The sequence below is a fragment of the Bactrocera dorsalis genome, chromosome 2 (assembly GCF_023373825.1).
Source record: "Bactrocera dorsalis isolate Fly_Bdor chromosome 2, ASM2337382v1, whole genome shotgun sequence".
NCBI lineage: Eukaryota > Metazoa > Arthropoda > Insecta > Diptera > Tephritidae > Bactrocera > Bactrocera dorsalis.
The window spans coordinates 81,762,689-81,777,525 of record NC_064304.1 but is presented as its reverse complement, the minus strand read 5'-3'; the positions used below and the strand labels follow the sequence as shown (position 1 = coordinate 81,777,525).

Here is a 14,837-nt window from a genome sequence, read left to right as displayed (position 1 = left end):
AATGAAATGTTTATTACGGCAAAAAAACGTCGGATTAAGTCAAGATTACAGCTAATATATGTATATGGAGCTACGCAAAGGGCGATATAAACCTAAGTTGACTTTCCATACTTGCTTTCATAATATGGGCGCTAAGGGAATAATCCCCGACGGCCTCTATTATATTTGTAGATGTAAACAGAGATGTCTGGTTATTAGTTATTTGAAAATTACAAGTCATCACGTCATGACGCAGTCGACGTGGTGCCAAAGTCAATATTTTATATAAACAAAGCAAACAATGAAATGCAGTTTCGAAATATAAAAGCAACAGCACAATGTAACAATGAGCTATTCTAGTATTTCCAGAGTTATGTGGTGTCAGCTTTTTAATAGTGTTGTGTGCATTTGTTGGAGTTTCGGTGTATGCGCGGCTAAGATACAAATTAATTATGATTACTTTCAAGCTACCAAGTCGAACTCAGCCGATTTCACAGATGGCTTCAGAGATTTACTACAAATACTGCAAATGGAAGAACGGTTTTACGGTTATTTCCTATTTCGAAATCAACCACTACATTGTGTGGATCAAGAGTTGCCGTTGAATTTTGCACTTCCCTCCCTACAATGGAACCAGAGTTACTCGGGCTATGTGCGAGGTACTGGTAATAGCATGATATTGCCGATAATTTGCATGCAGCATCTCACCGATAAGGACTACTTGCTGAAATTCGCTGAAGATTTGCAACACTTACGCAAAAGACGAATTTTGGCTATATACCATAGAAATTTCACCACCAACACTTTATCGGAAATCGAAACATTTTTCCAATACTGTCAGCAAGTGAAATTTGTTAATGTAATACTTGTACATCGGGACTTCGCCAATACACACATCTATCATTCGTATAATCAGTTTCCCGAATTCGCATTGGAAACACGTGATATGCGCAACAGCACACGCATCTATCCGAATCGACTGGCCGACGTTGCGGAGACAAAGTTGAACATCTTGGCGGACCAAGTTGAGCCGAATACAATGTTTTACGTGAGCAAAAGTGGTACACTTTATATAGCCGGTTATATTGGCCATTTCATAGCACAGTTTGCCGAGAGATATAATTTCCAGTTATGGTTGCCTGATAACTATAATTCTACTACCGAACATGCTGTTTACACCGAAGAGATCCGGCAAGCGGCACGTAATGGTTCAATCGATGTAGGCGCCAGTTTGTTGACACCACAAAAGGAAATGAATGTGCATGGTTACATTTATCCGATTGAATTCTTTCAATGGCTTACCATGATGCCGGTAGAGCCGCCGTTGGAGACGTATCAGTTCTTCATATTATTCTTCCGTCCCGCTGTTTTAGCAGGACTTTTCTTCGTCATTTGGTTGTTGTGCTTTGTTAATGCCGTGCAGATGGAATTGGTGTGCAGAGGCGTACATTGGAATCGCGCCGCAATATTACTGCTTATAATCCCCTGGGAACTGAACTTGTTGCGTGGTCTGCTCTGTCAATCTACCGCTATACGCGCTAAATGTTTAAGTCGACGCATTTTATTTATATTAATTTTTTTGCTCGGGGGCATGTTGGGCAATTTCTTCTCGACAAATCTGGTTAAATGGCTAACGGTGCCACCACACGAAGAGCCGATTGAAAGTTTTCGTGACGCCGCAAAACGTAATGTGAAAATACAACTTGCCGAACCAGCGATATCGGATGTTAAATTTTATCGTGGGGAGGATTTTTGGAAAGAAAATAGTGACGCTTTTTACATCGTCAAAACGATCGATGAATATCAAGCGAACATGCGTAAAATGGATACACGTTATGGTTATGTGATGGAGTCCCTAGCTTGGCCAATTATTGAGCATCGCCAACGGTATTTCACACATCCTTTATTTCGCCTTTCGGAAAGTCTTTATTACACAAAGGGCTCACTACTCAGCCTGCCCATTAGCGAGAATTGCATTTACAAAGATCTTTTGAGTGATTTCTATTTGCGTTCACGTGAATCCGGTTTACTAAGCCATTGGTATGATATCACTTTTTTTCTTATGGTCCGATTAGGACGTTTCACTTTGAAGGATCTTAGCATTGTGAAAAAGCATGAGGTACTCACACTGAAAGAGTTCGAATGGGTTTGGTTGGCATATGGGGTTGGCATGGGTTTTAGTCTATTGACGTTTTTGTTTGAGTTGCATTGGCATCATTTTTTTGGAGGCGTTTAACGGTATTAAGCTTTAATTCAATGTGGGTAAATATATGTATTATAATAAAAAATAATATTGGTATACTAATGAGTATTACTAACAACATATGTATTCAAAAGAATACTTTTCTTGGGAATGGTACAGGAAAAATGATCAATTTGTTAAAATTTTTTTGTTTAAGTACAAAGTATAGATTTATGTACAGTACATCTAGTAATGTCGTCCGGCTAAAGCTAGGATTTACAAAGGTCTCATAGGTTTTTATCAAACTTTTTTCATAATAAAAAGTTATAACGCTTTCAAAAACGTATCCATCTTAAAAATGGTTTTGTTCTGCATAAAGCCAAATATTGCCTATATGTGGGCTAGGGAACAATCTAAGCCTATTTATTATTATAGTATTATTTCGATGTCGTTGCTTATGCAGTGAATTTTGGGCTTTTGGCTCAGATAAATATTGAATTATACGAGTAGTACACAGTTTGAAACTTTGCTGTTTTATGGGCGTGATTTTAACCTGATTTTCTGCATTCCATCGAGGGTAGCATAAAGTGGCAAAATTTTTAAAGTTAAGCCCTTCACGTGAATGAGGGTGTAAGTTTTGGAGCTAAATTGGTTTCTAAATTATTTCGAGGTAAGTCTATTTTTGGTTCACAAAGTTCCATATGGAGTAAGTAGTATTTATGTGTGCACCGTGTTATGGGAGTATTTGAATATAGTTTTTATGAGAAAAAACTTCGGAAGAGATTTTTTCAATTGAAGATATAATTGTGCACCATATTTTTTAGAATTGCCGATTTGATTTGCACCGAATGTTGTCATTGCTAATTTAATTACATCGTTTCCTGATTTGAATTCGGCCAACGTGACTTGTTAGAACTTCTTGTATATTCATGTAGGGAATTATTCGTGGGAAACTAACAAAAACCCTAATCAGTTGTTTGTTTTAGAAACAAGGGAGCACGGAGAATCTTTGGAGGAAGTCGATACCACAGATTAAAAGATACGGTTTAGCAGATATAATATGCCTTGGGATTTTCCCAGTAGGACTGAGGAAAGCAGAATGAATTTTTGATAAGAAACCAATTGCGCTATTGAATTTTTTCAGTTTTGAGGTAAGGTGTGTCAATATACCATAAGTACATTTCTAATCTGAAATATTCGCAGGCGTCAATCCTTGCAACTATTAGAGATAGTTTAATAAGGTTAAATACTCCTCTTGGGAACTTTTTCTTGATAAATTATGGAAATTTAACAGTGATGAGATAAATATATTTTTTCCCGAAAAGGGATTTCGGTATTAAATTTATTTATTTCCAAATGACTAAGTATTTCAAAAAATTTGTTGCAAGAATCATGGTGATACAAATATACTCATAAGAAATAAAGAAATATGTATATATATTAGGTTTATATAAAACTTTTAGTGAAACAAAACAAGAACGCTTGGAAGCCGATACAGTGCAACGCCCACCTTTTGAACTACATTAGCAGCTGCGCCGATTGCATTTCTACGCGTCTTACTTATCATTACCCTTCTAACTGCACTGATATATTAACTTAACTGTGTTCTCCATAAGAAAAACACAAGAAAGTCTTGAAATCTGCTACTATCAGTTGAGTGTTGCAAGATACTGCCAACTTGTGGCATGCAATCCACACCCAGCTGCTTGAACTTTGTTGAACGCAGTCGAGTGGGTGGCGGCAATTGTGCTTATTCCGTAATCAAGTTTATTTATGCAATAAACGTGGAGCAAGATTTAGACTACATGAAGTAGTCATACTTTGCACCTACACATGTGTATATTAGAATTAACCCTGCAAGAAAGTGAAGAGTTCTGAATGTGTATGGAATGTGTCTCAAAAGAACCAGGAACTAATATCAATTGTCCGTCCTTTATAGAGACTGAGTTGTTCGCATTTGTTTGGGCATGTCTTTTGAGCAGATTGATAAAAAAAGTTCGTTTGATAGGCAACACTGGAAAATTTATAGTTTTTAACAATTCTGGTCTGATTTAGTTCAACTTATTTTCTGTGGGGCAAACTTTCAGTCTTTGTGGTATAAAAATCCTGAAAATACAATCCAGACTGTCCAGGTTTTCTTCCAATCTAAAAAGTTAGGGTCTGGTGTATTTTGCAAGTCGCAAGTATTATTGGTAAATAGCCAAAGTTTAGATGGAGGCAGTCTTCGATAAATTGTGAAGGCAGGAGATAATTGCTTCCCGGGTCAATATCAATCTTAAGTGCGAAAGGATATTACTTCACATTACATAGGAACGACTTTTAGTGTTCGAAACAGGAATAGTCATTACGCTATTTAGGTGGTATGACTAAATTAAACTACATTTCATACAATTGTGGATCCAGTTACGAGTGACCAATTTTCGGCGGATTATTGCCAAGATATGGTCGGCTATGCTGTAAAATTGGATTGAACTCGTGAGCATCCCAAAATATTTTTACTTTTGCATCTTTGTTATAGACTCTTATAGATTTTGCTTTTTTCGAGGGGTATACAGTTTTGGTCATACCTTGATCTCTACCGTAAACTTTAGGTTTAAAAATATTATAGAGCTGGTCTCAAAAGACGTGAGTCTTTGGAATATTTCTCTGACATTCTGCTACTGGAGATAAATGTAGTCAGGATAGAAACTAAACAATTTTTCCCAAATTGCGATTTCGTTGAAATGATTTTGGAGTTGTTGTACTTATCAATCGAAACTATGTATTTACGAAAAATGCTGAGATGACTATTTTTCGTCAGACATAAATTTATGACATATAATCGACTTTCGGGGGATCATACGATTTTTTTCCATTGTAGAAAGGTAGTAATCATATGCTATATAAGACAATCAATCAATGAAACCTTTGATATTTTCCACCTTTATTTTTGCGGTGCCATATATTTTCGATAAGAAACTATTTCGCAGCTAACCGTAGCGAGGCTGTACAGCACAAAAATGGGAATATACGCAATTATGTAGATTTGCTGTAATCTCTCAAATCTTATTTTTTGTTGTTGCCAATTTTGATATTGACATCAAAGCGAGAACAGCCGCCCGTACAAATGTGACACTTCTCGAGCTGCGGGTGTCCGTTTCGATTCTTTGAGAATATTTGAACTTTGTTCCGATTGTGGCGGCCATAAATCGACGGTAGCAGCTACCACACATGAACATATATGTACGTGTGGATGTGTATGTTATTTGAAGGTATGTGTGCCATCTTTTGTCATTGGTTTTTGCACACAAAGATTTGTTAATTTGCAAATATACCCAACGGGACAACAGATCGACACATCGGTGGAAAGTAAACAGCAGGGGCATACAACAATGACAACAATATTGGTAATGCCAATTTGGACAAGTGTCATAAATCACCACCACCACCACCGCCACTGTTGCCACGGCCATTGGTAGGTAACCTGCTTTTGCAGGTTGCAAGTTTGGCATGCCACAGCGGGGGTTATCAACTGCCGACTGCCGACTGTCGATCGCCGATCCGCACGTACACATTCGCCTTCACGCTGACGGTGGCTACTGGAAGCCGTTGAAAGATCTCAATGCGGACATGGGAAATATTTGTTGTAATGCTGCAGCGTGCGTGCGTCAGTTGTGACAGTGCCATGTGTTCTTGCAACAATGTCACAAGTACTGTACAAATTGTGAATTCATTACTTATTTTTATATGTGTCTAAAAAGACACATATTCGTTTTGTGCCACTTATTCTTATATTGTGTTTACCAGTCATGCCCCCTCTGAAGACTGTAAAATAAAGTGGAATTTATTGTTGTTGTTGAAAACCACAAGGTTGCAAATTTGTTTGTTGAACATTCGTAAAAATCGAACGTCTTTGACATCAAAGAGTCAGTTGAGCCCTTACAAATTTATCTTGACATTTACAGGGGCAGGTAGTTAAACTGTTATATGTAGGTGTCTCTAAATATATTACGAAAAAACTTTAGGGTAACCGTAAAATCTGTAATATAACATTATTTTTTTTATAGAACAATAAGTTTAGTCTAACATTTCGGGTGGAAAACTAATGCATTAAAATCCAAAATTTTTTTGCAACTTATAGAAGGATTCATCCAGGCAAATGTTCTCGGGCTACTTCCGGACAATAATTGGGGATTAATAAACAAAAACAAATACTAATCAAAGATAATCGCTTTATTGCTATATATGTTCATTAAAATATTTACATTTCTACATGCATTCGAACCATTTTTCCATTCTGACGGAGGTATCTCTAATATATGCTTTCTGAAGCCAAAAACCTTGACCTCGTAATTTATTTTTACGTACGGTAATAAAAAGCAATCATTCGGTGCCAAGTCAGGACTATGCGGCGAATTACTTATCAAATCAATGCCTTGAGTGCTCAAAAATGAAGTTGTTTCAGTCTATATGCGAAAGTTCTCATCACCGTGCTGAAGAGTGACCCATTTTCGGCGGCTGAATGTTTGTGGTCCACTCAGAATTTACTGTTCTGCGCGGTTCCTGTGGTATGGTTGCGACCAGCATTTTGAAAGGAATAGCTAGCCATTTGCTTGAAAGTGCTTCGTACGGGAATAGCTTTTGTTGATTTCGGCTCATCTGGTAACACCCATACAATTGACTGCTGATTACTTTCGTGCTCATACGCATAAGTCCATGATTCATCACGTCACAAGATGTCATAGAAGTGTGTTGAAGCACCGCTATCGTATTTTGTAACAATTCTTTATCCTATCTACTCGAACCTATTTTTGGGTGATTGACAAATGGCTCGGAGATGTCTTTTTCCACAAACCTTAAATCTGAAATAGAGGTACAGACCACGGTAAAGATGCTTCATCACTGTAGATGGTCATGTTCAACATAACTTAGAAGAAAATTGTCACAAAACCTTAAAACAGCTCCTTGAATCCCAACTCCTCTTAATGATTGGAAATAGATGCAGCAAAGTCAAGGCCTAGAAATGGAAAATGAGTCCTTAGATATATCTACACGTCTAAGGTGTAAATTAAAAGAAATATAGCCACAGCGTCACCGTAACTATGTCAACTATTTTCTGCTATGTTCTTTTATCTTTTGATCTCGGCACTGATTTTAACACTAAATTTCAACTTTGCCTACATAGTAAAATGAAATTGTACTCAAAAACTGAGAGTATTGTCAAATATTTATTTTTTTAGCATTAGCATTAGCAAAAAAACGTGTATTCTTTCAGAAATATATGTTGGTTTTACATTAGCAGTGCTCTAAAATGTACATACGCATACTTGTAGCAAATCCATTCGAAAGTAAAAGCCAAAACGCTCACGCCTATACCAATACTATAGGTGATCCAAACCCATTCGAACTCCTTCAAGGTCAGTACTTCATGTCTATAATTCTTACTGAGATCTGTAAGATTGAAACGTCCAATGTAGACCATTGTGTAGAATGTCCTTTTATACCAATAATCCAACAAGCCCGCTTCACGTGAACGCAAGCTGAAAAGACTTAACAGATCCTTGTACATGGAATTCTCACTTATCGGCAGACTGAGTAAGGAACCCTTGGTGTAATAAAGACTTTCCGATAGACGAAATAAGGGATGTTTAAAATATTTTTGACGTTGCTCGATTATCGGCCAAGCCAAAGTGTTTATCAAATAACCGTAACGTGTGTCCATCTTGCGTATATTCTCCTGGAACTCATCAACTGATTTCACTATATGGAATAGGCGCTCATGTTGTTTCCAAAACGTTTCACCGCAATAGAATTTAATCTCAGCGATATCAGGTTCTGGAACTTGAATTTGTAGATTGCGCTCAGCAACATCGTCAAAACTTTCAATTGGTGTTTCGTGTGGCGGCAGAGTTAACCAGTTCGCCATTGTTATGGAGAAAAGAATATTCAAAGCACCACCCTGCGCAAAAACTAGTATGAAAATTATGCGTCGGGTAGCGGAATTTAAGCGTATGGCCGTCGATTGATTTAGTAGTCCACGCAGTAAGTCCAGATTCCATGGTATTAAAAATAACACTAACGAAGCACGATTCCAATATAAAGTTTTACGTCGCAAACTCAACTGCAAACGATAAAGAACGCATACCCAATAAGAGAATAAAAATATAGTAATTAAAGATGCTGGACTAAAGATAGAGCTGAAAAAATAATATGTTTCCAGTTGTGGTTCCATCGGCAGCATGGTTAACCACTGAAAAAACTCAATCGGATAGATGTACTCATGTACGTTTGATTCCTTTTGAGGTGTCGATAAGCTGGCGCCCACATCGATTGAACCGTTGTGAGCTGCCTGACGTATCTCTTCCATAGAAATAACTCGCACAATAGTTCCTTCATACATTGTAGGTAGCCACAGACGAAAATTATATTTCAATGCGAAAGCTTTCATGAAATAGCCAATGTAGCCTTCTAAGATGAGGGAATCGCCGATTTCGTATAACATCGTTATCGGCTCTATTTGATCGGCTAATACTCTTAACTTCTTTTTGGCAACATTTGCCAAGCGATTGGGGTAGATTGGCGATTTAGTGCGAAGATCACGAGTTTCTAACTTGAAATGGGGGAATTGATTTAGCGAATGAAAGATGTTTGTCTCAGTGAAATCGCGATGTACGAGTATGACATTTAGAAATTTGAATTGCATACAGTAATTTAAAAACGTCTCGATTTCCGATTGAGTACTCGCCTCTAGTTTGGTATTGTGTATAACCAATATGCGTCTGGTACGTATGTGTTGCAAATTTTTAGCGAATTTCAGCAGGAAATCCTTGTCGATGAGTTGTCTGATGCATAATATTGCCATTAAGTCGCTATTGCCAGTACTTCGTACATACACATGGTTTCTCTCGTTCAGCTGTAGAAAGGGTAGTGCAAAGTGGACTGGAAAATCTTCGTCCACACAATCGGCTGGATGTTTTCTTAGTAGAAAGTAACCAATGAATATATTCTCCGTTTGTATGCGCTCAATGAGTACCTTGATGCCATGCGAGAAATTCACGATGTCAGATTTTAAAACCGGAAAATGTTCAAAATTATTTTGAAATTTTGCATTCGTCACCCCTAAAAAACACGAGCTAATAAAAAAAATTTCTCGTACTAGTCGATACAACATCCTGAAGCGATGGTGCAGGCAATTATGACAGCCATTGTCACTTTTGTTAAAACTTTAGAAACCGAAAACTTATAAATGCTTGATAAGTTTTTTAAATCGTTTATTTATACAGTTAATTCATTTGTTTGGCGGCAATTAATATAACAAGTACATGATTCGACACTATGTCCCTTTATGTCGCTGCTTTCTCGGTGTGTCTATTAGTGAAGTTAATTACCCTTGCAATCAATTATAGGAAAGGACATTCAAAAGGGTCGACTGCCCTCTGCAATACGAAGGTAGTTCAAAAAGTTTATGAGCATTATTCATGAAGGAGCTTTCTATGAGTGCGATGAACAAATTTCATATCCTTAGCTGAAGATTTTTGTGCCTAAAAAAATTAAAAAAAAAAATTATTGCTTCCTTGACCTTTGCCAACAATACAGTCCTTTGTAGCCTTAGAACTCGTTGAGATACTTTACTTTACTTTGGGATTTGGCATTTAATGATCTCAACAATTTAGCCTGGTCGAGTTATATCCATCCCGCGTTATATTCTGAATACAATTTTTTCAAAGCTCCTTGCTCTATATTCTGAGAGCTCTTCTATTTCTTAATATAGAATGATGGGCTACCGTACCTTTTTTGAATGGAACCAATTGCTATAATTGCGTGGATTAAGTCGATGTGGAAACATCTGCATAGTATCTCCGACTGTCCAGCTTTCGGTATATTGAGATTGAAACATCTGGGAAGCTAAAGCTGGGGAACCGAAAAAATTGACTGAAATTAATATTAGTCACCTCAAGAGATAGCCTCAAAGAGTGTTGTCGATCGTTTTGCATCTATACCTAGAAATTTATCGGCATCTCAACGATAAAAGTGGGATCCACACGACCTTCGTCGCGAGAGCGAACCTATTTTCAACACCCTATAACTGACATACTCTAAATAATATTTATATGTGCTAAAAGATTAGGATAGATTTATTGAAGAAAGATCATTGGGGTAGTTAGATACATATACCTGTATGGCCAACCAACACGAAAACCTATATAATTTACGCAATTACTCACAACTTTTTTTTAAACTCTTTAATGTCCGTAGATTCAACTGTTTCAATTAGGGCTACTGTATTCCATTCTATTACTTAAATAAATCTTGGGCCTTGTTAATTTCAAACCCGAAAATCCATAACTGCTATAGATCGATTATAAAATGGATATCTCGAATATAAAGGAGGAGAAAATTTTTCCAGGCTATTAAATTTTAAAAAATTAATTATTAATATTTAAAAAAATAGTGTTCAGCTAAACAGCTGCACCTTACTTTTTAACTTTGTTAGACTACAACTATTTATCAACAATGAGTATTTAGCTTAATTTATTTGCTCACGGTACTTCTAAAATCAAACGTCAACATGATTTGATGTTTTCTTTTACTTACAAAGAATTAATTGGCGTCAATAGTTTTGGCAGTTCATTACATGTGTCAATATTTTAATTTATGGTATGTACATGTACATATATGGTAGGGAGTCGTGATTTATTTTCCTTTATCCACAAAATATCCTTCGTCTTATTTTGCTTATCATGAAAGAAGTTGTGAGCATTTTGTGCTAAGAGTAAGGGCGCGCCAATACTTGATGGTCGTAGATATAACGGCCTCCTCTCATTAATCAAAAGAACTATTGCAAATCGATAATTTGAAAACGTACAAGGTCCATATTTAAGAAACTACAATATTATCATAGTCGTACCTTAGGATAAAATCGTTCCGGAGATATGAAATTTCATCCAATCCAATTTCTATGCAACTCTTTCGTGGGATCTCAAGTCCTAAATTTAATGTAAACTAAAGTTTTTATTTAGTGAATTATCGCACTTTCAAAAGTTTTCAATATAACTGATATATAGGGAGTGGGCGTATTTTTCATCAGATTTTGCCCATTTTGTTCAATTAGCTATAATAGTTTGTGACATGTAAGTCTTAACTTCAACTTTAGTTCTAATCATCTGTTGAAATCTTTAGATCAGATTCAAGTTTAAAGACATTACCTTTCTGTTTCCGTTCGTTGATCTTTTTGCCTCTCTTCTTAGAAGGTGGCGCTGAAGGGAATGATTGCGGTACCATCGATTTAATAGCGACTTATTTAAATAAATAATTTGCTATTTTTTATTTTAAACTTATAGCGTCCTCATAAAATGGGACTCCTATAAGATCCTATCAGTGAATCCAATCTCTGTCCGAAGAGCTGTTTCCTAATCACTAAATCAATAAAATGGTGATGAGTTGATTACGATAATAGATCTTTGCCTCCAGAAATGTTGTGCTTGATTTTTGAAGAGATAGCAGATTAAAGAGCTCGGTTTTGGAATTTAGTATTTCTGCAACAATACCATTCGGTTTGGAGTTGCCGCTGCACTTCTAGGAGTGCTTTTCTTCAAATAATAAGTTAGTATTTAAGTAGTTAACCCATCCTATTTTGTCTTCTAAAGCCTTAACCCTGATGACCATCATGCGTGGTTGATTGGAGCGCTAGACCGCAGGTGACCGCCAACTCAGCGGGTTTTCTAAAAAACCAGATTCATCCGTCCATCCCAAATCATCCATCTGGCCAAAGTTTATTTAGTTGTAGCATTGGGATCCGTGGAATATGCCCGTCTCAACCGGCTGAATGCTGGCATTCACATAAATAATGTTCTTCCACCCATAATCCTTTGCGCAAACTCTGGATACTACCGAATCCACATCGCATTTTCTGAAGTTGATATGATGACTACAATGTTACTAAACTCTCTTTTGCCTAGAAGTAGAAACTTTTTGGTTTGTCCACTATTACACATACATACTACAGAGTTACCTAGTAAAAGTCTAGTTATCGTCTGCTTGCATAACCTAACGCAATGAAACTTATTTTTGGGGCTACGGATAGGCTTAATAGCCGCTTGGCTGCCGACTAGAATTCTTATGGATTTGTTGGATAGGGCAGAATCCCGCTTGGAAGCTTCTGTTTCATCCACAATTTCGTCCTGTAAGACTGAATTGTAGCCATTTAGTTTTAAGGTACCTTCTGAATATGGATTACTAGAGGAAAAGTCTGCTCCTATCCTTTTTACCATTTAATCCGTCGGTGAATATGTAAATTTCGGCGTTGGAACTGTCGATAAGAGAACCAATGGTGCGCTACTGGCGAATGAAAACGATGTGTTTAATTCCTCGTGGGTCTCCTTTTCTTACATTCTCACAGTCGCATTGTTGGGTTCATTAACAAGGTCGAGTATGATTTATTTTACTGCACTTGTATGTGCAGGTCCAGGGATTTAATGCGCCCCTTTTTCTGATGCCACTTATGTAGAGCCAATAGAGTATGTGGGGTCATAAACCCCTTCCCATACTCTGAGATGTTATTAGTTATCTCTCCAATATAGTAACTTTGTGCAGACATGTTTACTAAGAATGTGAACGAGCCGGTGGCAGTCGCCGTAAGGAAATTTTGTTTGATTTTATAGTTTGCTCAATACTTTAAGGAGAATATTCAGTGCTGCCAAATAAGCAAACTTTTGCTGTTCCATTGACTTTATAATAAAAATTCATTCTAAAAGTTATTAATTAAACAAATTGGAGGAAATTAGGTTATAAATCTAACAAAATCTCCATTACTCGGATAATACATATTTGAAGTGATTCGTGTTTATCCCGTTTTCCATAGTAAACGACCCGGATTGATATTATTGTTGTAGCTGCGTTATTGCATTACGCGGGCGTTGCTTTGCAGTGTTTCTTATTCGTGATTGCAACCGCACAAAATGTACGCATGCGGCATGCCACATACGAATACTTTACGGCATACTTATGAGTGCCAACATGCAAGATATGACTGCCACAGCTGCAATACTCCTGAGTCTTAAAGCTTTTTTTGTTTGTGAGTATGTTTGAGTTTTTGTAACGTTTGTGTGTATGCAACATGTCTCATGCAACCGTAAAGTAACTCAAAGTATCTTGGTTCGTCCGAAAAAGTACCCTGGAAATAAAAGGAATAAAACAAAATCGATTTCCACGAATAAAATTAATATTACTTGATACGCTAGATGGCGCTATTGTCGAAAAAATTGTTCACGATTACTGTTTCAATAGAAATAAAATGTAATAATGCTGTGGTAAATTGTTCATATTCGAAAAAGTTATTAGGAATGCTGCTTAGAAGACTGCATTTTTATTGCATTTACGAATCTTCTCAGAGGGGCGGGTCTAAGACAAGAAATCGCAATCTCGAGATATACTTTGCTTCAGGGGTAAGCACTCCGCTTAAATGGGATATTTAGGATAATTTCTCTACCATTTTCTTACCGGGTACGTTAGTCATTAAAATTAAGCAAACAAATGGAATTGAAGCCGGTAATAAAATGTGTGGCAACAACAACAGCAATAAAATGTAACAACATATTGCCAGTATTTTGGTACGATTTTTTTTAATTGCGGTTACAGCGGTCAGAGATGCTAAAGAAGGCAGCTACTGTGTTAGTACCACACTTATTGCCGCTACTGTTGACGCCCGCTGCTGCTGTTGTTGCTTCTCTCTTTGCCATAGCTGCGGTTTGCCATCACAGTTGATACTCTGTTGACATAGTTTCGACCGAAAGTATCTTGTGGCAATGTCAAGCGCAAGTTCAATAACAAAAAAAAAAAAAACCCGAAACAACAACAACATCACTTTTAATTGAAGTGCATTTCATATCAGAGATCTCTTATACATATGTACATAAATATACACGGAACTTGTAAGTTATGAATGATCAAAGTTGTAGTATTTTTTGGGTTTCTGCCTGTTAAAAGTTTATTTATGAATAGTAACCCTTTGTTTAAAATTTATAGTTCTTCGTTCATAAATACTTCCAATTTCTATGTGAAAGAACGATCGTGGTGCAATAGAGTAGTGCGAGGGAAACAGGAATATGAATAGGGATACTCTATAATGGAGAGTTACGTCGCCAATTCTCTATATCAAGGTTTTAACTGATCTTCAGGAAAAGGTAATTGCCTACGCGGACGACATAGCTATCTCACGAACCACTCCAACAATGGCATTGAACGTCTTACTACTTATACCACCGTGGAATATATATATATATATATATATTTTATTGTAACGTAACAAGATATGGTTTTACATTTCATTCGAATTGCAACTAGTGAATATTTTTCATAATTTATAGTGAAAAAACAATAAAAGCTCTATTAAGAAGTTTTTTTTCAAAATCTAAACTTTGTATTAAAAACTAAATATTATAATATTTGTTATTTGCGTAGAAGGTCATGAAGCGTCGTTCTTTTCAATCTGCGTCTGCTATTTCTAGTCTCTCCTATCTATTACATTTCGTCCAAACTATTTGAAGCTGTAGTCATGAGAAGGCATCAGAATATAATTGAAGAAAAGGGACTTATGCCTAGTCATCACTTCGGATTTAGATCTCAACATTCCACGATCGATCAAGTTCATCGAATAAGGAGCATAATCGAAGATGAGATTGAAAAAAAGCAAATTTGC

At 36.7% G+C, this 14,837-nt stretch overlaps 2 protein-coding genes across 2 annotated transcripts; one reads left to right on the top strand and one right to left on the bottom strand.

Annotated features, from left to right (window-relative positions):
* The first annotated feature begins 325 nt into the window (after positions 1-325).
* LOC105223232 (uncharacterized) lies at positions 326-2,215 on the top strand. Its single transcript, XM_011200883.2, has one exon. The coding sequence runs from the start codon at positions 326-328 to the stop codon at positions 2,213-2,215; it is 1,890 nt and encodes a 629-aa protein (XP_011199185.2).
* Positions 2,216-7,403: 5,188 nt separating this feature from the next.
* LOC105223231 (uncharacterized) lies at positions 7,404-9,002 on the bottom strand. The gene has a single exon (XM_011200881.2). The coding sequence runs from the start codon at positions 9,000-9,002 to the stop codon at positions 7,431-7,433; it is 1,572 nt and encodes a 523-aa protein (XP_011199183.2). The 3' UTR covers positions 7,404-7,430.
* Positions 9,003-14,837: the final 5,835 nt, after the last annotated feature.